At 37.3% G+C, this 24740-nt stretch overlaps 1 protein-coding gene across 6 annotated transcripts in view; it reads right to left on the bottom strand.

The window, feature by feature from the left end:
- Positions 1 to 24523, bottom strand: part of DENND1A (DENN domain containing 1A) — a 189734-nt gene extending 165211 nt beyond the window's left edge. For 4 of the 6 annotated variants that reach the window (XM_057408995.1, XM_057408996.1, XM_057408994.1 and 1 more), the window contains exons 1-2: positions 24347 to 24522; positions 18179 to 18249 (exon numbers count right to left, since the gene is read on the bottom strand). In XM_057408995.1, the coding sequence (XP_057264978.1) occupies positions 18179 to 18249; positions 24347 to 24363 (88 nt within the window). In that variant the 5' untranslated portion in view covers positions 24364 to 24522. Of the gene's footprint in view, positions 1 to 18178; positions 18250 to 24346 lie in introns of all 6 variants that reach the window. The other 2 variants (XM_057408991.1, XM_057408993.1) reach the window with 1 other exon arrangement.
- Between the last annotated feature and the right edge of the window lie 217 nt (positions 24524 to 24740).

Here is a 24740-nt window from a genome sequence, read left to right as displayed (position 1 = left end):
CTCTTCATAACCATCTGCTCTTCAAACAACCCAGAAATTTAGTATTACGGAAAATCTAAGGCAAACTCCAGGAGCCCTGCAAGGAGCAAATTTTGACTGGATAATGGTATTAATTCTTCCCCCTCCTCCGTAATTTTAGTCAGCAAATTACACAGCAGTTAAAACGTGCAAAAAGTACAATGAGGGAACATCCCACTTCAGTGGGCAAGAAATCCACAAAGCCTGGTTTACAGAATTAAATACAAAGTGTCTCGAAACATTTTACAGGCTGCCTGTAATAACTGTACAAAAGAGTTTAAACGTGGAAGCTGAACAGAAACAGCCACTTTAAGGAAGCTTTTGGGGGTTTAATATTTTTTAAAATATATATGTGTTTGATCAGTATAATTTTTTTCTCATAATCTTTTCACCACTCTATAAATTTAATAGAGATACATTTTCAAGTGCTCAGGCCATGAATACTGAATTTGTTTCTCTCCTGCCTCTTTGCATTTATATTTGAGACAGCAGAGTTGCCTGGTGACAGCCTCTTCACTTCAACAGCAGCTGGCAAGCCCTTCTTGGCCTGCAAATATGAAAGAAACAGTTAACTAATATTTCATTGCTACGATTTAAATGTGACAATCTGGAAATGCCAATGCCACACAGGGTAGGACTTACAAGATGAGATTGCTCAAGTCTCAGAAGCAACAGAGGTAGAAAAATAAAACAAACCTCCATCACATGTAGCTAGTATGCAACAAAAATGACCCCAGAGTTAGTGCATCACCCAGAGCTTAACAATACGAGACACAAGCGGTGACTGTGTAAATCTGCCAATTTCACTTCTATTTCCAGAATGCAAATTTCTCAAGTTACTCAAGATAAGACCAAAGCAACCAGAGTTTTGACATTTTTACAAGAAACAGTCACCCCCTTTAATATTTACAAGACACGTATTTCAAATGCTTATGTATGCCTATCTGCTTTCCCGAGATTACTGCTTCTGCTGAAGGCTCACTTATACGTAGCCTAAAACAATTTCTCTAAGCTCATTTTTTACAGCAAAAATAAAAGATTCATATTTGGTAAAATTAGCGTTTATTGCCAACCTAACTCATACCTAACACTAGGATATGAATAAGCACCTTCATTCAAAAAAAAAAATCCTTCTTCAATTAATTTTAAGATAAATTTTTTACACACTGTCACGTTTTCTACTTTCCTGTGTCAACCCGATCATTTTTAATGCTGTTTGTTGTTTTGAAGAAAGCCAGGAATAACATTTCAATGTCATATTGCTTTTTAGAAATACTAGATTACAAGGAGCTCATTTAAAACCACAACGTGGCCATGGCAATCACTCAACTACATTATGAAACCTAACGAAAACAAAATCGTATTTTCCAACATAGCGCCAGGTTTTCATTGCTAGAAAACACTTTCAGTTTTAGAAACATTTTCCAAACAGCTTTATTTTCACCACTTTTGTCTTTCATTTTAATGCTATTAATGCCATTTTAATTTGCTAATAACCTGTTTTCCATGTACTACAGAACACTTTGCAATCATCTAACTTTTTTTTTATCTCTTTCCAGAATTCGCCAATCATAATAAATTCAGACAGACATGTTATTAGGCACATACATACAAGTACTGCAGAAATACAGTCATTGTTATATGGACCGTCACATTTCAGGTTTAATCTGAACTGACTAACAGCACTTGGAACAAAAGTGTTCTAAGCCAACCATAAGTTCTTGAAGTGTTGTACAAAAATAGAAAAAACCCACAACCCCACTCTTCAGTCTTCAGCAGTTGTATAATTGCCTGAACTACACAGAGAATACCTTCTTTGTTAAACACGCAACAGTGAATACTGATTTCTAAGCCTCAAGCTATGTAACTTTGTAATGTTTAAAACTCTGACCTTACTTTCATACTTTCAATATTGATAGTCTCAAATTGTTTTCAGTTTCAAAGTTCCCAGGTGTTACTTCAGTAGAGTACCATAGGCTCCCAGTGACACTGCTCTGCGTTATTGATCTGTACAAACACCACCTCCTATGGGAATCTCTGTACACAGCTATACAAGATTCTATGGCAAACATGCTCTTCGGAAGCATTTTTGGGTTTGATGGCTTCAAAATTTCTATTATTGCATCCCTGTCTATTGCTGGATGCTTTAGTTATTCAAATGGCATTGAAACAGAAAAAAAAAAAAAACACAGATTCTATCAAAGATGAAATCTTTGACACAGGAAGTGAAAATCACATTAATTCTGTTGTTTTCTTTAGTGGAAATGTTAACATAAGTGGTTTTTGGAATGTATAATAAACATATCTATCATACAATGAGCCTGATTCATATAGGTTTCATTATCAACAAAAGACTATCAAACAGAGCTACCATTTTCTGGGAGACATTATTATATAAAAAGCAATACTACTGTTGTGGTTTCTACAACGAGCCTCAGGTTTAACACATTTACAACTACAGAAATCTTTGGTATTAAATGATCCTACCTGAAACTCATTCCTAAGATTTAAGGTGTTTAAGATCACATAATAGAAGACAGCAATGATTATTTTGTTGATACACTTCAGAATTTAGCCTTGTACACACTTCAGTACTCAATTTTACCTTCTTGTTTCAGCTTCAGCTGTTTAACATGCCCATCTCAACTTATCAGTTATATTAGTACTGTCCATTCTAATGAAATAGGAAATAAAATTTGTAAGGGCCACTATGTTGAAAGCAAGTTAAAAAATAGACATTAAAATTGGTCACACTGAGCCTCAGCTATGGCTGCAGCGTCACTGAGGTGCTGCATTAGATGAAAGCTTGTAAAAACAGGAAAAGCATTCAATATACTCTCCTGCAAAACAAAGTTTCTGTGGAGTCGGATGTGTTGATGACAGAAGTTGAACCTCTTGAACAGAATTCAAAACCTTTGTGGGGGTGAGGGGAAGGAGGTCTTAACATGGCAAAACATACCTCATATAGCTAATGACCGCGAGATGAAAGAGAGAAAAATCACTGAGTGTTCAGCTACTCAGAATGACTTCTGCCTTCTGGAGTAAAGTTCATTAACTGGAAAGCATCAAGCACTGCAAGAGAATGGTGGGTATATCTACACTTGCAGTACTGACCTGCTTCATATCTGCAATACTTTCAGATGCTATTAACAACACTTACTTTACGCCATGTGTGATGCTATAATAAAAAGAAGGTCTAAACTAAGTTTAGCACATTTAAAGAAGTGCTATCAGCTTGAAGAATAATGTTTTATAGAAAGACGAGCTTGCTCATACTCAGTGCAACTAGACAAGAAATATATCATTTCACCAAAAAAAATTAACAATCTTTTGCTACTGTAGAAAAGGCAAGGGTATCAAAAGGATCTTAAACTGCAAAAATAGAAATGCACTAGGAACACTTTAAGATATTTGAAATCTCCAAGATGTGTGACAGCACATATCCAGCTATCACGACACTTCTGGGACAGTGGACTAGTTCTGAGATCTTCCTATAGTACTTGGTAGAAAAATCACTGAAAGCTAGAGCTACAGTCATACCAATGCACGCAATCCTATGCCAAGCACTGATAAGCAGAATGATGAGGGAAGCAGTTATCAACAAATCCTAAAAACTGGAAGTAAGCTCCAGAGCTGAGGAGGCTTTCATCAGAGAAGCATACCTTGAGGAGCGTACACTCATTTCTCATTATCTCATACCAGGCCTAATTGGGCTTCTAAGCTTTCTGCTTCTTCGCTGCTTTTTGCAGTTCTGAATTCATACCCCTGTTGTACTCTCATTAAAAGAACTCAAAGTATCAACAGGTCATTTCTAAAAACTGTCCTTCCTGTTCAACTCTCGTATTTGCCCTACATCAAATAGTCTATTTTGTAGTACAGAAGTGAACAGCATTTAAATAATTTACTTAGTGATAACACTTATTTTTCAACAATTATAGTATCACAACACTTATAGTTCATGGCAAAATTGTTCCATAACCTTTTCTTTAATGCCAAAGTTCTCTCCCTCATTTTACACAAGCATATATGCTGAATTTTTAAACCTGAAAGATTAAATTAGAAGTTACACACACAAACACAACTCCTTTTAAAAAGGCTCAAAACACTGTATTTACATCTGCAAGTACTCACTTTATTACTACAACCTTTATAACAGAGCTTAGGTTTGCTTCAAACAAAACAGGGTTCTCAGTGATAGAAGCACAAGAAAAAGCCCTGCATACAGTTAGTCTACAAAGAATTAACTGGATTAATTAGCAAGGGATTTGAGAAGCAGCTTGGAGCTAGAAAACCAAAACACTAAATTGTTTAAATACTTTGGCAATGGATCAAGGTTTCTAGGCAGCCCTATGTTCCATTCTCTCCTTTTTTCCTTTTTTTTTTCTTCCTCGGTGTTTTAACACATTTAACCTGACAAGGTACTTTTTTCATGAGATATGAATGACACTGTCAAAATACCAAAAAAGAAGATGTGAATTAAAAAAATGCCACAAGCTGTTAGCAATTCTGCCAACATGTATGAGTCCAGGCAACGTTAATTAAAAATCAATAGCTTGGGACATAAATAGCTCTTATCTCTGTTATAGTATATCTCCAACATAACTCTTTCTTAAAGGAAAAAAAAAAAAGGCAATGCCTTTGCTATTATACTCACTGAATTGACCACAACAAAGCAAAATGAATAAGGCAAAAAACACTGAGCAAAGAAACCCATATGAGAAAGGGAGGACAGGAGTATGAATGATTGGAATGTTGCAACCTTGCACTATCATTAACACAGAACGGACTGGAAATAGCCACACCGCAAATACTTGCAGAATAAGTTACCAGGAAGACCGTTTCAGGGTTTTAGTGCTAGTATGAGTCTATACAAAATCCTGCATGCCAAGGAAATAAGAATAGCGTAATACATCTTCTGTCAGCTACAGCTTATGAATCAGTGTTTTTATTATTCAACTAAAGATTAGGTTACTGTAAATTCTCCAGTAATTACAAAATAAAGGTGAGAAAGAAGCAGGGAACTGCACTCAACTTTTTTCTTTTTTCTTCAAATAAAGTTACATTAGAAGGCATCAAACCTAAAAGACTGAAGCTAAACTAAGAACTTAAACCACCACTTTTGAAAGCTGTTTTCGAGTGCCAACAGTTTGAAAGACTTAAAACCTTTTCCTAACAAGGACTCACCTGAGGCACCCCAAGCTGGATGCACAGTTTGGGTCTGCCACAAGTCCCAGGCAATTGTGACCATTTAGATTTCTGAACAGTTTCCACAGAAAATGTACTAATATAAAAAAGACTATGTAAAAATCATACTGAAATGGAAAGGTTTTCAGTTTGAAATGGAAAGGTTCAGGTTTTCCATTTGTCTAGTGACTCTTACATTATTCAATTATTTATTAATGATGGACATCAAATGCTTCCATGAACACAGTAGTCTAAATCAAGGATGAAGAAGCCAACCAGGAACTATTAGGAAAAACTTATTTACCTTAATTCGAAAATTTACTTATGCAAGAGCTGTGTGTATGTATGGCAAGACACTGAAACACCACACAAATGTCAGTGGAAGAGCAGACTATAAAGTTGTATGGAGCTCTCGGGACAAAAAGGATTATTTTGAGAGTCATGACTACAAATCTGAGCTCCCCAGAACATCTTACAACACACGACCATATACAAGTACAGTTCCACTCAAATACAGAACACAGACCTGAAGATGAACAGCAACACCAAACTTTGGATACCACTACAGCAGCCAGCCAGTCACTCAGGAATTAAGAGTCTAGAACATATGAGGAACGATTCCATTCAAGCTACTGCCAGCTTCAGTTAGCCTTGTTGAAGGTGTACCAAATACAAGCTCTGTTGCTGCATTTAATATAACACAATTATTAAATCTTATTTTTTAGTAGGAGAGTACATCAGAACACAGAACTGTCGCTAACAGTATTCCCTTAGATGGAAAAAACTGAAATTCCACCAATAATGTTGTATATAATTGTTAAAATACAGACTATCACTTTCTTAACATTTCATCTTCTCCACTGAAGGTGCAAGAAAATAAAACAATTCAGAGACTTTGTTACATCATCTGTCTCCATTTTATCATTATAAATTAAACTGATTATAAGGTGCAGAAGTAATTTGTAAACTCTTTCAAAGAACATGATTTACATTTTTCTTCTACAAAGATGAAGATATCCCCCTAACATGCTTCACTTGTGTTAAATATTAAAGATACTTATACCACATATATGGCAAAAATGAAAGATATTTCTGGTATGTTTAGCGACTACTTTTAGCATTCTAATGTTGTTTATAATACTGGTGCAAATACTGCCACCAATAAAGAAACAAACATTAAAAAGGTGTCCTTTAAGCTTCCCTTTAAGGCATCTACCATAATCGTATAATTTGCTCTGGACATCATTAAAATGTAAAGTTAATGAGGATTCAGCTGAAAACAGAAGAAATGTAACCTATTTTCAGGCAAAACTTCTAACACTGCAATCAGAGGGAAAACCTCTTTGATGTCTCTTTGTCTCTTCTCATTAATTTTCTTTTGGTTTAAAAAAAAAAAAAAGAAAAAAAACACAAAGGCTGTTTAAACTAAAAAATGCAGAGAAGTTTAAACATGGTAATTATAGTCAAGCTGCAATGAGGTCATTAGGTTTTAAAACTTTGAGATAAACAAAATTGAGATGTATGACTATTTTAAAAACACGTCAATACTCAATTTTAATTGTCCATGTGATTGATACCCACTGTATTCTAAGGGTTTGGTCGAGATACAGAATTGCTTCAAGATGATTTAGTGAAGGACCTAAGCCCATACCCAGGGTAAAGCAAAACAATCAATGAATACATCAAAATGAAAAGTGCTCTAATTACCGCATTACTGGATACCACGTTTGGTATCTGGAAGTGCAACAAAACATGCTTTTTGCAGTCTGCATGCAAGAAAGATGGCAAATTGTGAGATTCTGCTACTTTTTACCTCTACAGTTCATTAAGGAATAAAATACTGAGCAAGTTAAATAATTCTATTTACCCACTGCATCTAGTTTTGTTTGCAAATACTGCCAAGGTACACACAAGGCCAAATACTTCTACTTTAGCACACTAGTTTTCTCCAGCAGAAAATATCTTTAAGAGCTACTGAATTACACAGATAGATTCCATCAGTGTTACAACCTATGATACAATACACTGCAGTGTATTGTAGTGAATAATTTACAAGTAAATTTCCTCAAACCATAATCAAAACAATTTTTAACACTACTGTATACAAAAGCTGATGATAGATTATCACAAACAGAAGGCATTTAAGCCATCAAGTAAAAGCAGCAAATACACAGGACAAATATAACATTATCTTTACTGTAGCAGAACATTAATCACAATGAGGCAAAATAAACACATCTATAATATTTTTCCATGTGCAAATATTACCTCTAGATAAAATGAGGTGAGACAAGATCAACATATTAGTCTGTGGTTATTGTAAGTATTAATTTTAATGCATTTGTGGACATAGGTTATAGCTCTAACAGAGTAACGTTTATCCTTTAAAATCTTTTTACTATGTTTGATAAACTCCTCTTCAAATTAAACTGAGTGAATGATCAACAGGCAATTATCAGCTAAAACCAGGCACTGCTTTAGGTGCAAGTGAGGAGTAACTTTAGAAGAAAATCTCACACAAAACACAAAGGTAAGTTTGGGGGTTTGTGATTTGGTCTGGGGAGTGGAGGTGGGGTTTTTTCCACTCTGCCATGCTTTATTACTATTTGATCCTGCCCTTCACAACAGGCCAGTTCTGTTCTACCATCTCTTTTCTACTGAACAGACAGCATAAGCTAATTTCAGTTCTGAGCTGCTTCTCATATCTCGGTATCTTTCCCTACTTACTTGCACTGTCTTAGTACGGTATCTTCAAAAAGATAAACCACATGATTTAAATAACATTAAGTTATATAGGAAGTTTACAAATATGAAAAGTCAGAAGTGTGATTCTACTGTCCACCTACACTGAGATACTTACATCAGCTGTTTTGTCTTCACATCTTAGCAATGGATTTGAGTCTATTAATTGTTTTTGATAGGTGTTTTACCACAGACCTGATGATCTGCTTTTACAGTCTTTGGAACAGAAGATCTCAAAAGTATCTTTCAGTCAACTACACATATGTGAAGAGTAACTATTTACTTAAGAGACAAAATAATGCAAGAATCAATTTTTTAAAAAGGTAGTGTTACCACTATTTATACTCATGTAGTTTCAATGCAAATACCTTTCAAAGAAACTGAAGATGGGATCCAGTTAATCCCAGTAGAATGCAATGGGAGTTGTGAGTGTATTTCATTTTACCACCATTTCAAACCCTAGCACAAATTCTAAGCGTGAAAAATCTTTTGTTTACAGTATCCAAGATACAACCTTAAAGGTACTCACTGGAAGTTCTGGGGTTCTTTTTCCCCCATTCTTTCCCTATGTGTAAATACTGTAATAGTTGACGAAGTCTGGGGCAGACCACACATTTTTGGCACAGTAAATATAGGACCCTTCATTCCTGCTCCTCATCTTTAACTGGTGTTTTCCACCCAGATTCTGCAGGGTGCTTCTATACAGTCTTGTATTATTTGACTCTTATTTGAGAGTATACATCACTTGATTTTACTTGTTAGTTGATCAATTAGAAAACATTCACCAATAGCCAGACATGAAAGAGTTCACAAAAATCACAACCAACTTTAAATACTGGGTGTTTTGAGGTTTTGGTTGTTTGGTGGGCTTTGGTTTTTTCTATGTTTTGTTGTTGCTGGGATTTTTTTTAATCCCCAAAGAAGGGTAAGCAAATGAACCATCCAGACTTTAACCCGTTCCAGATAACTGCTTATCACAGCCAGGTTTTTGTTCCCACCCCTCCATCCAAGGTTATCATCCTTAATATTGCAGATCAACTTCCTTGGTTTCTACCCCACTCTTCCATCAAATAAATCCTATTTAAAAAAAAAAAAAAACTATCAAAAGCTGTTTCCATCTTAAAAAAAAGACATACAAATCATCTTCCCAAGAGCCAACAATCTGTTAGCATCTGGAATTTTGACAGTTTACCAAAACTTGGTACTTTCAGCAAGGCCAAAAACCTCTCTACTCCTCCATCAGGGTTCAGAAGCATTCCCTCACCTCTGTCCAAAGACAGAATCCAGTGGAGAGCAGGAGATACACCTTGTTCACAGATAATGAACCAGAAAACCCAACAAATAACACCCAACAAATAACACCCAACAAAAACCAACGCCAACAACAAAAACCCACAAGAAAACTTGACAATGTCTCTTTTTGTTCATGACAATAAAGTATCACACCAAAGAGAAGCAGACCAATACTGCCTCGGGCATTCTGATAGGTCTCTTTTTGAATTAGAGTTTACATTCTCTTCTTGCAAGGAACTACCACTACAAAAAGAACCAGTAATAAAAATAGATCTAGGTCATCTTTTGCTTTGCCAAATTTGCTTTGCTTGCACATCAAACTTAAAGTAGTGCTCTAGGTAGAATTACCAACCTGAATGTTAACAGCCTGAACACAGACACAATTTCTAAACTCCAGTATTTCTATTAGAAACACTAATAGGGAGTATCAGTACAACTGTGGATGGACCAACTGTCAGTCATTTCTAGAACAGTGCTTACAAACCCCCCCAAAACCACTATTCTTAACCTACAGGAGTCTACTTTAAAGTCATTACTACTTTGTTTCTTTGTCATCTGAATGACACTCTAATTAAAAGTTCTTTACAGAAATGTCTCTCTCTCGATTAACAGCTGATTGCAGATGCATTAAGCTGTAAGCAAAAGTTAACACTCATTAATGAAATTACCTGTTGTGATTAAATAAAGACAATCAAAACAAACCACCTTGGAAATTCTTGTGACTGAGAATGAACTAAAGTTAAAACTACTCCCTTAAATAAAGTCAGTCACAGACACCCCCTTTAATAACTTTTTGACCCTATTCAAAGTACAATCTGTTTGCAGTTCTTGGAATAACAGCCCTACTCTTAAAGGAGCACATTAATGGAGAGTTAATCGCAACAAGTGCTTCATCAAATTCTTAAATGCTTCAAATGCTGAAATATTAAATGTTTCAGTATTTGGTATCTAAACTGAGTCTCTCAAGAACTCTTATTTAAAAGAGCCACCACTCAAACTGCTCTGTAAATTCAAGGAAAATTTTAAGTACAGCTGGTGAATGAAAGTAATTTGTTAAAACCACTAAAAAAGCACCCTAGAAAAGTTTCAGTTTAGCAGTTAATTTCAACCTGCAGTTAAAAAGGCACTAGCTGTCAGTCAGTTTTCTCACCCAACTCTATCATGAAAAGAAAAACTGACAGATCACAGGAGCTTGCCTTTGTAAACCAATTCGGGAACTTTCATGCTTCTTATTTGTTAGGTTAAAGGTTAAATTGCTGACCTCTGCCCTCCTGCTTAGCAGCCTTTCCCTTTTTCTGTAAAGCTTTATTTTGGGGCTGTATTTACATGGATTAGTCTCTTTTCACGCTAAGAAGGAATCTGTTCACAGCCAAAGCCTTAGTTCTGGTTGTACAAAAAGCAGTCACAATTATTCAGCAGCAGACAATGACCATATTGTGGATTTACAAAAAAACCACCTCAGCCATGGCAAGTTCTGTCCTTGCTGCACAAAACAATAGAAGAAAAAATCTTATCAAGCATTCAAGAGAAAGCAAACAAAGCAGGCCCACTGTGAACTTGATGAAGATGTCAAGCTCCTTTAAAAAAATATAAATCAACAAAAGAGTTTAAAGTCTTGTGAGTGAGACTTTCTGTGCTGAATTCTTCTGTCTAGTTAAACAGTGCCAGCAGTAGCAATATAGTGCAGATTAGTAAATACTTGTGAAATAGAAAAGACTGTAGACAGAAGTGGTTAAAGCATGAAGCAAAAAGAACAAACAGATCTCTTCCCACAAAATAACTTGTAGAAATTGAAGAACATTCAATTATACTTGATATTAACATTTGGGGGTTTTATTAAATCCAGTATCATCAGCTAATAACACACCTCAACATGCATTAGATAAAATTTGTGATTACTTGGAACATGACAAATTCTAGTATCTTTTCATAAAGTGAGTTTCTCTTCAAACTGATTTATAGGTTTCATTTATACTGTAAAAGCCAAGCTGTCAACTGTCTTCAAAAGACACAGTTCAGCCCATGCTACTTCCTTGATCTGGGCACTGCAGTCCCAGTAAGTTCTTTGTGAAAAGCTTCCATCTTGTTTGTACTTAGAAGAAAAGCAATCAAATGGAAACAGAAAAACAAAGCAGCAGCTTAAGAGAATTAGAATTCCCAAATACTGCCTATCCAGTTAGATTTGGATACTTTTTCACTCCTGCTATAGGAAGTTCATTGGAGCAACATAATACTGTAAAGATGGAACAGGAAAACTTGACATACATCAATTACAGTATATGTTCAACAGAAAACTTTATTTAATGGAAAGAGATCTGAGCTTCACACTTCCTTTGTTATTCCTAAATTTTCAGTATGTTATCTATTTCTCAATACAGAACAGCAAACTTCAACCAAGAAAATGTTTTCACCATAAAATAATAAAGGTTACTCTGAGAGGTGCACAAGAAAGATTTACAGACTTCTGAATGACCAACTCAGAACTTAATCCTACTCCAGTAACTTTGCTTTTGTTCAAGAAAATACTTCATCTGGATGGGAGGTGCTGCATATAACCTATGACAAAAAGGTAACGATAAGGAATAGCAGTATGTCTGTTCTGCAGAGAAAGAAACCCACTAACTCTATCTGTCAAAGTCCTATCATTGAAACCACAGTGACAACTGTAGAATAATTTTAGGGCACATCATGACTTCTCCAGTAGAGTTAAGGACTTCGATTAGTTTAAGTTATAACATTTGTGATGTACTAGGAAGGGGGGGAGGAAGGGGAAGAGCTATTACAACACAAGGCTAGAACATGAAAAGTAAAGAAGGAAGTACTTAAACTACTCACAAGCTTCTAGTAGGAACAAGATTAGTAGTACATGCTACTCTCAGAGCCAATTCAAATGCAAATCTCATCCTTTCTCTCAAACAATGATAAACTACCTCAGAGTTAATAGTTTCCTTCTAAGATTCATCTCCCTTTTCAACTTAGTGGTATGTTTTCGAGAAAAGAAAGAAGCACATGGTGAGTCTTACAGCAAGACCTTTCAAATTCTGTCATAAAAGAAGTCGTATAAACTACATTTCGTTTCCTAATCCAGTGAACATTTGTTAAACTCTAATACACTTACACTTTGTCCATGCTATTGCATTTAGGCTTCTAACTTACCATGGGTTTTAAAAAAAAAGAAAGAAATCCTTTAGCTGTGCTAAACCATTTTAGTTTTTTCCTTGAACACACAGCAAGAATTTATGCTACACTCACAAAAAGATGAAAGATGAGGTCCTTGGAGAGAAAGGCCTTTTGGCACACTACATGGTAAAGCTACAGATTTGACATACTTCTATACTGTCTGCTTTGGCGAGAACACAAAAGCCCTATACAAAGGCATGCTACGTCCTCTCAGACAAGGGTGTAAGGGGGTGTCTTACTCTGTGAGCATTTACTTTCAAATGTTCATACTTCAGAGTCTATTTTGATCGGTTACTTTAGACTAACAAATTCTCTTTTTCTACATGAACAGTTTGACAGTTAGACTACAATTCTCCTTGCAGGCCCATCTAACAAGAGAGGATCTGTGGCTTAGGTCCAGCAAGATCCTTGAATTGATCACATCATACTTCTGATAAATGATCTGCAGCAGTTTTAAGATCATAAAGTGTTTTGGAAGTTAAAAGAAATATTTGCTAAATAGTATGTTTTCACTTTCTTTATACAGGTATTTAAACTAAAATTGCAAGGAGACTATTTCTACTTCTGCATCTCAAAAAAACAAAATCTTTCAGCTAAGGTTTAAAAAAAGGACATGCAGTTCCAATGCACTCCACTTGCAAGCATACAGCAAGTCAGTAGTATAGGACTGAATTTCTACAAGTGCTTAAGCTAACTGAAGCAATTTTAACTAGTCCAAGAAACAATACAAGTTCTTTGTAATTCACTACCTCAATTTCTGTGAAGTTTTACTACGAAATGCCATGATAAATACCCAAGCCCTCCATTAGAAGGACAACCTCATAAAATGCATTTTCCTTTCCTTTACATGAAGTTACTTAAGTATCACAGCAGAAAGGCAAAACTAATGCAATTATAGATTACATCCAGACTATACTACTGGTATCTTCTGGGCAATAAATGATATTATTATTCCCCTCTATTTGCAATTTTTGAGGCTCTATTCTATTAAATTCCTGAAGGTCAAGTTCTAACAATGAAACCTCTAGAATCTCTAAAGTTTTTTTGTTTGGCTGTGTTTTTTTAAAAGGAATACACCCAGACTGGCAGATGGCCTCCTTGTATCAAAGTGACAAGGAAAGCTAGAACTTCTCCTACTGCAGGAACTACAGAGCAATAAAAGCATAACAGCAAAGACAGAAACCCATCACATAGGCTATAGAACATTAAAGCCCTATATGTGAATTGGAATTTGTCCTAGTTATCCTTTTTTTTTTTTTAAGTCCTAACAATCTTTCTATTCAACTAGAGTGGTTGAAAGCCAAAGCTGAAACAGACATACTCTAAGAGTTGACTTAGTCATGCCCATGTGTACAGTATTAGCAACTTACTCCATCCAGTTATACCACTGCAGGAAAGGCACCTGTTAAAACTATTTAGCCTAAGTCAGCCTATTAGCCAGGTTTCTGCATTAACCTTGGAACTGCACCTTTTCCTCTGAGTCACAAGTCGTTACCCAGCACTCACCTGAAAGAATCAGAGAACACTCTAAGTTTTAGTCAATATTTTCCCTACAATAATATCCTATTTTAAAAATAAAACCATGACTACTTTTTCCTCTCTTCCACAAAGTATGTGGGAGTTGGTGAAAAGCACTGGACTTGCAAAGTTCCTATGCTTGACATACTTAAGACTTGACACACACACCACAGATTTCTCCCTAGATAAGTTCCATGTACTGTCACTGTAGAGATGCAGACTCCGTTCTTTCTATTAAGTTTTGCTGCCCTAGATGTTTGGTGAGAACACATCACCATGTTATTATAGGAGGATATGGACAAGAGAACAGTGCTATTTGATGAAACTGAAAATTAGAACATGAATGAAAGCATTACTGAAATACTAACTGAAGAAATTCTGAATCCCAGACAGCCCCTCCCCCTCAAAAAAAAAAGTGGGAACAAACTGAAGAAAGCAGTTTTGTATTTTTATTCAATTTTAGGAAGTCAAATATTCTTTTAAAGGAAAAAAAAAAAAACACAAACAAACCACACCACTAACTTAGATTCAGTTAGCTAAGGGGAATTCCCAGCTTCCATGGAAATCACAATCATAACGTGAAAAAAATGGTTTGGCAATTGTCTTTTTCCTCAAGGAAATACCTTCTTAATAACAAATGCTCATCTTAATGCTGCCGGTCACAACTGCAGATATCTTGCTTCACAGTTCTCAAAACAAAGATACACATTAACGTAAAGTGACCCAGTAAAAAAAAAAAAAAAAAAAAGGAAATAAATCTGTAAGTCCCCAAAGAAGGTCTATGGACAAAACAGAGAAAAAGCAGAAACCACAGCTTTTAGATACAACTGAATGCTGGAATTGTATAATGTACCAAAGACTTCATGTGCCAGAAAAACACAAATCACCAATGCTGTGCACAGATGATCATTATTTCTAAACAATCTAGAGGGGAAAGGACAGAGAGACCACAGCTGGGGTGATCTAGGGATCATTTCCTTCCACAGTTCACACATTTCATTGTGGTTTGGAAGAGTTCTGCCTGGACTGGAATAAAACACTGTTTGCTTTTTCAACTTCTTTGGTTTCACTGAAGTTTTTCTCTTCATACCCTATTAAGAACACAAAACATCCTCCAGATGTTCCTGAAGCTTTTGTTTCTAGGAATCAGATCTTATGATCATCAGATAATTCAGGCTGGAAGGAACCTCTGGGAGGTCTCTAGTCCAACCTCCTGCTCAAGGAGGGCCAGGCATAAGGTCAGATCAGGTTGTTCAGGCTGCGATCCAGCTCGGTCTTGAAAACCTCCAAGGATGGAGATTGCACAAACTCTGTGAGTGACATGGTCCAATTCTTGACTGTCCTCATGATGAACACATTCCTAATACTCAATTCAAACGCCTCTTGATTCAGTCTGTTATTGCCTCTTGTCCTGCCACACACTATCTTAAGGAGCCTGGATATCTAATCTTGATGAATTCCTCCTAGGTATGGAAGGCTACTCTTCAGATTCCCTGAAGTCTTCTCCAGGTTAAACAAGCCCAGCATTCTGAACCTCTCCTCATGGTGCAAGTACTCTAGCTCACTCACCATCTTGGTGGCCCTCCATTGAACTTGTTCCAGTTTACTGAAGTCTTTCTTGAAGCCCAGAACAGATTTTTACCTTCTGCAGTCCACTATCTTGGTAAGCAAGAGGGAGCCTTCTGTATCAAGCATTGGAACAGGCTGTTCAGGGAAATGATGGAGTCACCATCCCTGGAGGTGTTTAAAAGACATGCAAATGTGGTACTTAGGGACATGGTTTAGAGGTGGATTTGGCAGTGCTGGGTTAGCAGTTGGACTCCATGATCTTAAAGGAGTTTTCCAACTTAAATGATTCTATGATTCTATACGATAGTCAATGGATAATGCTGCTTTCATTAATTTCAAAAGTAATTAACCAAATAAACATATAAGCCAAGATTATTAACAATTACGGGAGCAGTAAAACTACTTGAATGTACAATTATAAATAGTAAATAACACGAGTATCTCCCCTTACAGCAACATGAAGTGAACTAAAGATGTTAATTTCAGTTGATATTTAACAGACACATGGAAAACATCCTTTGCTACTTTCATACTTTCACTCTTCTGATTCTTCCCCCATCCCAGCAGGGAGGAGTGAGCAGCTGCGTGGTGCTCAGCTGCCGGCTGGGGTTTAACAACCACAGCTACACAAACTTCTGAATACAACAAGAGGCATGTTTTACCATCCCACAAGCCACACAATCTCCCACACAAGGGCTGTCACAGCTTTGGAGCAATTCATTCTCCTCAAAACCGTGCCAGAAGACTGATACAAGAATTAAGAGCACTGTCAGTGATGAACAGCACACAAACTTCAAAACCAGCTGTCCTGATTAATTTTGGGATCCATTACATGGGAAGAAATAGGTTTTTTTAAAAAACTAATAATTTTCTCCTTATACACCTTTTATACATTTTGCTTTTCTTAATAATAACTGCTGCTTGCCATGTAACATACATTCACTGACTGCAAAAAAAAACAGCCCAAAAGTTGATACATATTCTTGGTTTTCTACCAAGAATTAGAAAAGACCACATGGAGGTCTCTAGGTTTGTATTTCCAGAATGGTCCTTTGCCCAGGATACTGAATGGCTGTTAAGGACAGCTGACAATGAGGAGAACCAAACCACAGCTTTCATTTAGAATATGACAGAATATCTGGGGATACCCAAATCTGAAAATAATGAGTGGTTCTTAAATATATAACAATTGGTTGGGAAAGATCTTTTAAAAAATTATTCAGGGAGAATCAACTTCAGAATATGCTAGTTATAAAAGCAATTACTAGAACATTTTTTTACTCACTAAAAACATTTTCTTATGATTTTGCACCTACAAGTGCATACAACAAACCTAAAATCCCAACCAAGAGAAACTCCCACAAAATCAGTTGGTTTATAGAACAAAATGTATACTAAATTCTCCAATTAAAAACCTGTAAAGTAGTTTCCTTGCTTTTTAACCCACCTTCCCACAGCAGGGAACTAATCCCTCCAGGGGGATGCAAACAAACTTCAAAGAGAAGATTATACCCAGACACTAGTACTGTACAATGTAATGTTTATGGTCAAATTTGTTCGGATTTTCTGGCACTAGAATCCAGGTCAGATGTGCAGAAACAAAGACTAGTTATTAAAAAGGCTCCTGCAGTTACATCAAATAGTCTTCATGGCATATAGCAGTAGGAGAAGCCAAGACTGTATTCCAGTTACAACTCCTATGGAGGCCTTGGCAGTAAAGGAAAGAGTAGCAGCTATTCTACTTTCGTCGATTGTAACAAATACAAATATAAAAGGAGGTAAGTGGCTTTCCAGTTGAGAAAACACAAAAATCCTTTCTACTGGATAGACATATGTACAATATACACATGATAACTTCATAAAAGAAATATTACTTCAGTATCTGTTGACTCATCATCATGGTTTAATTTTTACTCCACCCCTTTTCATAACATTCTAGAGACTGATCTCACAAAACAGCATCTTAAACTAAATTCTGAGATTATAAGTTTCAGCCTTTGGTTTTCCTGCTTATTTGACCAAATCCCTCAGATTTAGAAAGAAGCACCATCAAAAATTCAAAGGTATATTTACATGTTGATTTCAGCAGTTATGAGACTTCTCTAGCACAAACACAGGAATACTTGCCAGAAATAATATTCAAAAAAATACTTGCATAATTATGGATTAATAACAATGTCTGGTAAAAATAGATAACCAAATCATATGCTGTATTCATGCCTTATTTCTAGATAAAAGCATCTGATCGAGAGAAAAATCCTGGGAACAGATAAAAGTACTTCTGTAGCAAGTAAGAAAGAGGAAGCAAATGTAAATTCCGCACAAGAAATTTGAGAGTATTTTTTGTTTTAAAACTACCCATTCCTCCTATGAGCAGCAAATACAAGTCTGAAATACATTTATTTTTTCAACTTAATGAACCAAGAGTTATTTCTATTTTAAAAGACAAATAAAAAAGGCAAAACAGTCAAAGAAAACTGCCCATAACCAGGGACGGAGACAAAAACTTCTCCTTGTTAGTCCTAAATGTGAAAGATCCCACAGAACCAGTGATTAAGGGATCTTTAAAAGCTAGAACAGCACAGTATTAAATATGCCTCATTATTTCAAAGTCCATGGTTCTTAAGAATAGGTTTAGCCAATAAATAGATAGAATTACAGTGCAAAACAATACCTTTCCCAATGCAACTGATTCCCGAGTAGGTGACTTCTGCGTACACTTCAAAGGTAGTGTCCGGATTTTGCCTGAAAGGAAAAAAAAAAAAAACCCAGTGTTTAGCACATTAAGTTTTTTTTCCAAGTGTACTTTCAACTACACAGTAAAAAGGGTTCTAACAATGCATATCTCAGAATAAACTAAATTTCTGGACCTATCGTCTGTGATGGTTTCACATCAAATCTTTCTGCCTTACTAGTCTGTAACAAGATACAACTGACAACTCAGATGAGTTGGTATGAACAGGGTGTCTAACAAACTTCTACAGAGAAAGACAGGTAAGAACAATAGAAATCAAGCACACACAACCTTTAAGTCATTGTTGTGACTAGTCTGCATTTCTAGATACTAAAATATCACAGGCCTATGGTTCAGAGCTTTGCCAGAAAAATAAACCCATGCCTTCTATATCACATTTCAGAATGCTACTCAGACAGAAAAACAACACTTATTTCAGCTTTTAGCCACAACAGTAATTCTGATTACATGACCAACTTGCAAAAGCAAGTTCTTTTTATTTCACCTTTACTTTCAAATAAGAAAATAAATCACTTATGTGCTAAATACAGGGATTTAAAAGACAAAGGAATCCTGAATACCCTTTTCACCAAACTGAAAACAGTTGCATTGTCCAACACAGGACAAACAACACAGATTCACATTATCATTACTGTGACCCTTGAGTTTGGTTTCATGACACCCATTTGCTCAGGACAGAAGAGAAAAAAGGAAGCTGCAGTCGAGGATGCAAAGTCATTTTATGCATACATTACTGGAAAACTTCAGCTGCTGTATTTAGGGTGAAGACAGCTCCACCCTTTAATACCTGTCAAAATATTTCTACTTCTTTGTCAAAAAAAGGCCATGCTGAAGAACGTTGCAAATGCACAAGGTTTCACCTCATGAGACTCCAGAATCTTAAATCCAGAGAGCTTCCACATGCACATGAAATAAGGAAACAGGTGTGATAGTCAAAAATTATACCAAATTCAGCTACAAAATGTAAATGAAGCTGGAGACTTATTCTGCTCCACAGTTATAAATACACCAGTAATAAAAGTTAAAAGCTAATGATAAAGCTAAAACTTAATGAGTTTGAGATTTGAAAACAACAAAACATTAAGCGTACAGTTCCAGTTTTCACTAATATAACTCCAGAAGTGAAGCTCTGGAATTACATTTCATAAGAACCATGTAAAGGCAGCAGGTGATTATATAAGCATGCATATTTTGAGTCAAATTGCTGACTCTAACAATTTTAGCTACTCCAAAATTTTTTATGAGATTAAAGAGAATCACACATTGGGCTGTAATTGTTTAGTTACTGAAATAAAGATTTTGTAAGTCTCAAGATGTGACACTTTATTCTTAGACTTTCTGGTTAAAACCACGAATGAAAATTGCATAATTGCTGCTCTAAATTTATGGCTGCTTGTACAGTGATAATATTGTCTCCTAGGTGTTAATGTAAACTATCTAACATTAGAAAATGGCTGAGGCATAATTAACTTGTGAATTTTGTTAGCCTCCTTACAGTTAAGGATGAAAATTATGACAAATCCCATATATATATATACATGCTAGAATTCCTACCTGAATAATCATTTAAAAAATAAAACTCATCTTACCCAGCACCTCAAACCAAACATATAAACATGTCAAGGACTTCAGCCTACTTTTCAGAGAATTTCTATTATTTTTAATCCTACTTTAACACCAAAAGGGATTAAATAAAACATTTCTAACCATGCCACAGGCCCATTTAGTATAACTCAAGTGGCTCTAAGCCAAACCCCACACCTATTTAAACCGAGAGAAAAGCTACTGTTGGTTTCAGTAGCACAGGATCATGCTCTGCAGTTTTACAGAGCATCTCTCAGGAGCAACAATGGTTCACAATTCAATGAACGTTAATTTAATTTGCCACCAGTTCCCATCTGATTTAAATATCCATTTTTCAGATAACTATACTCATAGGTTCTGAGAAATCCAAAATCAATAAACCAACTATTATTTTAAATCATAAAACAAACTTGCATAATTCTGTCTGTGCTACTTAAGAGTTGCTGCATATATTCTGCTTTGAATATGGAGATTCTCAGCTACATTCCTAAAATCATGGTACAGGATGAGGATGAAATGACAGCCATGTAACACCAGAAATGTGTTTTTCCTTACATGTATACTGCCGTGCAGCCTTATCTTACCCTCCTTGTTCATGTTTTTATTTTTAGCACCCTATCTCCTTAATTAAAAGTTTATGAATTTTATAATCTTCTTACAGCTAATGGATAAAATAACAAACACCTTTTTAGTATTATGCTAGAGTCTTTGTTCAAATTTTTTTTGTAAAAACACTATATAACACAGCTGGCAAGAGCACATACTATATACCAAAAATTTCAGACAAAAAGACATCATATTTTATATTTTAATATTCCATGACAAGCGTCCACTTATTTCTATGAACAGCAAAATTAAAGTAACTTTGCCAAGTCAGAAACTTAGTATTAAAGGCTGCATTCAAGCAGCCAACACCTCAGCATGAGAATGAAGTCATTGTTGAATTCTGTGTATTCTATAATTTTGCAGTGGAATTAAGGCAACAAGTCACTATGAGACTTCATACAGTTTGCAAATATAGCATGAACATGCATAAGAATATGTATATTTTGCAGTCCATTTTGTTGACTATTAAAATAACCTGCATCTGATAGCACCTGTGCATTGTATTAAGACCTCAACCCACAGATATCATCCACAGCACTATACCCTTAAACACAAACACACAAAGTTTTCTTTCCTCACAATAATCACTTAAAGATCCATGGTCAGTCATCAAGTGAACATACAGATGCAATTAAAAAATATATATGTACAAAATGTGTACAAAAATACATAGTAGCCCATATATTTGATAACTGGATAATTTAAGGATTTTTTTCTAAATATAAATTTAGGAAGCAGTTCTACGAGAAAAAAATGCATTTGTGATAAATTTGTGTATAATTACTTAAAATCTCTTTGATGCAGAAGTAGCTTTAGTATCAAAGCAATCCATAAGAACTTCTATTTTACATAGAGATATGTACCATTTACAGTATCTATAGCACTTATGACAGAAAGTATCATTCTACTTAAAAATTGAGGCATGAGAGAAGAGCCTGACACTGCCTGATAATTAGCTGTCTCGTAACAAGACTCAGTTGCTCAACTCTTGCAGAAAAAAATTATTAGCAGAAAGCTGTAACTGCTAATTCAATTCAGAAACTGCACCTCAAACTGTGATTCATTTCCATACATTTAAGTTATTCTGCCTGGTATTCCCTTGGTAGATAATACTACATTTCAGTATATAGCAAACTTCATGTTAAATATCTGAAAGGATTCCCAAATTAATATGAGGGATCTCTTCTATCATCACTGAAATACAACTACCTCTGGAAAGGAACACGTCAAATTTCTTCAGGATGCAATGCAACTCTGCTAAACAGACTGATATTAACACATTAAAAAAAGAATCCTTTCTTCCTCTCTCTCTCTCGTAACATCTTGAGTACTGAAGGCTACCAAGAAGCACTAGCAGCCAGGTTAACTCCATGCCTATTTTACATTACCTCACTGGCACAGAGTGCCTTGCACATACCGTATGACATGCTCCAACATGAAGCTTAACCCAATAGTGTCATCCAACACTCAATTTACCTTTTTGTCGCCTGCGGCTATACACAAGCCAAAAGTTTACAGGACTGCTGGCAATCTCTTGATTTCTTTCACGTCAGTCTGATGCAGCTACTGATAATTTTCTCTAAGCGATCTTTCATTCAAATGACTCATTACTAAAAATCCATCAAAAATCTAACTGACACATATGTCCAGGTTTCATGCAGACAGCGTGTGCAAGTGATCATGTGCCAAGGAGTTTAATATCTCTCATAATTATCAATCAACAGCAACAAGCAACAGATCTGACTACTGGATTTTTGCTAGGGCTACAACATACTGGTGACACCACCAAAGGGGGCATACCTGAGCATACCCAATCATAAAAGAGTTCTCTCATTCATGCTCCCACCTGCCCCAATAAAGGAACTACTTATCAACTTGAAAACCTTTGCTGGATTAAACATCCAGCTCAGAAGAGCAGATCAGAAAAGCCTCTTACTCATATAGGCTCACTCATTCTTTATACATTTCAAGATTGTTTGGAAATACTGTCCTTACTCTACATGGGCACAAAGTTCTGTCCAAAGTGCAAAAAGGCAATTTATTACTTGTTGCTCAAGACAAAGTCTTGTTTAATCACACACTGGTCAAAATTCTTTCTCACAAAGTCCAAGAGGAACGAAAAGTTATGTTTATATAGCGTTATCACCTGTCTTTTTCCTGGTGACAAAGACATGTTCACACTGAAAGACTTTGCACAGCAAAAGTCCTGAAGTCCACTGGCTGTAACAGATACTTCTAACTGCTACATCTCACTAACACCCACCCGAAGGCTTTCAGCTGAAGTGTCTCATCTGAGTAATTACATTCACATTCAACAAAGCATATGCAAAGCCATTAAAGGTCGAATTAGCAACCAAAACCCCCAAAATGGCAAGCATAGCTTGTGGATTCAGTAAGTACACAAAAACTACATGTTAAGTGAGCATCAGCCTTTTAATAGCTTTAAGGTAAGGTCATCATGATACATCATTTCAGATCATAATCTTGAAGTGACCCAAGCAATGGGGACCACTACTATGATCTGAAAGTGCAAGTTACAGACACTGCCTGCTCTGCTGTCAAAATAGTTACACATTTTAGATTTTACCTGTAGTTCAATGTAAGCTAAGAGTTTAACTAGCTTCTCTGTCATTTACTGTAGCAACAGCTGAGAACCCATACACCAGAAAAGCGCAAAAGTTATCCCCACAGTGTCTCCTGAAGAAGGAAGATTGCTTTCCAGAACCAACCAATCATCTCAGTGGTATCACTACAAGCACTCATTATCCACTTACGTCTTCCTAAAACACCTGACTGGATAGACACACACTTATGTCTATTCAGCCTGTGGGCTTGCGAACATGAAGATGTGTCATCACACTAAAGCTGCTACAAACTATGTCTCCTCCAGTCTCATGTTCGAGTTAAACAAGAGGTGAAAAGTTAAAGCCCTGTGTAATCTTGAAGAATGCTGTATTGAAGAAGGAAAAGCAATTGCTCAACAGCACCTACTGAAACTGCTGAATAAAATACAATCTAACTGGGTCTCTCCACTCTATCACACCTTTCATGCACAAAGATGTCAGCACTCCCTGCTTGGTGATAGCTTTATTACACCTCTACCTATCTCAGAGGAACAGAATTCCCCTGGAATGGCACATGAACAAACTGAGATCGTTAATGTAACAATACCAAACATACTAGCAGGGCTTACCAACAAATCAGCCCCCAGCTTTATGAAAATTGAAAAAATATTGAGGGCATGCATCCACAGGCCCAACACATTAGCCTCTTGCACCACTTTTCTCCCCCCAAATCCCCTTGCCAACACACTTTCAAGATATCCTAGCTAGACTATCCATCTTTCCTTCGGCGCACTCTAGGCAAGGAGGCTTTGAACTCTCTCAACCCACCACACCCCAAAACAGAGTTCACCGGTGCTGGCCACGAAGACTTTCCCACTCCAGCAGCCCCAATCCTCCTCAAGGCCTGCACCGATAACACTCAACCTGCCCTCACAGCCTGCCCCTATCCGCTGCCACACGGAGAGCTGAAGATAGGGAGAACGGGAGCGACAACAACCCAGTGTGCGGTTTGAAGGCGGGAAGCGACTTCCCCCCCCCCCGACGGCGTGGGGACTCCCCGCCCAGGCAGTTGGGGAGTGAGGCCCTCTGCCCCGCCGCCTCCTCCCTCCCCGGCCTGCCAGCTGGCCTGGCGGGGTGAGAAGCACTTTCCCCCTTTCTTTCTCCCCCTCTTCCTCGCCCTACCCCGAGGCCTTCAGGCTGGGCCGGGGTCTCGCCCGCGCGGCCTCACACGGAGCTGGACGGAGGGCGGGGAAGTCCCCTTCTCGCTCTCCAGAGCCCTCCCGCTTTCCTGAGGGCCTGCGAGCGGGACTGGAGAGCTCCGAGGGGCACTCACTTGATCCTGGATCCCATGGTCTCTGGGGGGCCGCATAGACCCGGACCAGAGAGAGGCAAGGGGGAGGGGGTCGGGGCTCGGTGGGCTGCGCTCTCTCCGCCGCTCGCCCCCTCACTCCATCCCGCCCAGCGCCGCCGTCGCCTCAGCCGAGTCACGGCGCGGAGCGGGAGCTGCTGGGAGCTGTAGTCCGGCGGGAGCCTCGCGGGCGGGGCCAGCTGCCGGCTGGCGCCGTGGAGCCCGGCGCGCGCCCCGCCGTGTTGGCCTGGCAACGCACGCTCGGCGCGCGTGCGGGGACCCTCCTGTCCCCCCTTCCCGCCTCAGGGTGCCTCAGGCGGGTGTCCTGCGCCTGGCGGGGAGCAGCGCTCCTCAGCCGCGCTCTGCGCCTTAAAGGCGA

This window comes from Pezoporus wallicus, unplaced genomic scaffold (genome assembly GCF_028554395.1).
Source record: "Pezoporus wallicus isolate ANWC-B61680 ecotype Strahan unplaced genomic scaffold, APGP_CSIRO_Pwel_v1 contig_8341, whole genome shotgun sequence".
Lineage (NCBI taxonomy): Eukaryota > Metazoa > Chordata > Aves > Psittaciformes > Psittacidae > Pezoporus > Pezoporus wallicus.
Note: the sequence above shows the minus strand (reverse complement) of the source record. Positions and strands in the feature narration are given on the sequence as shown.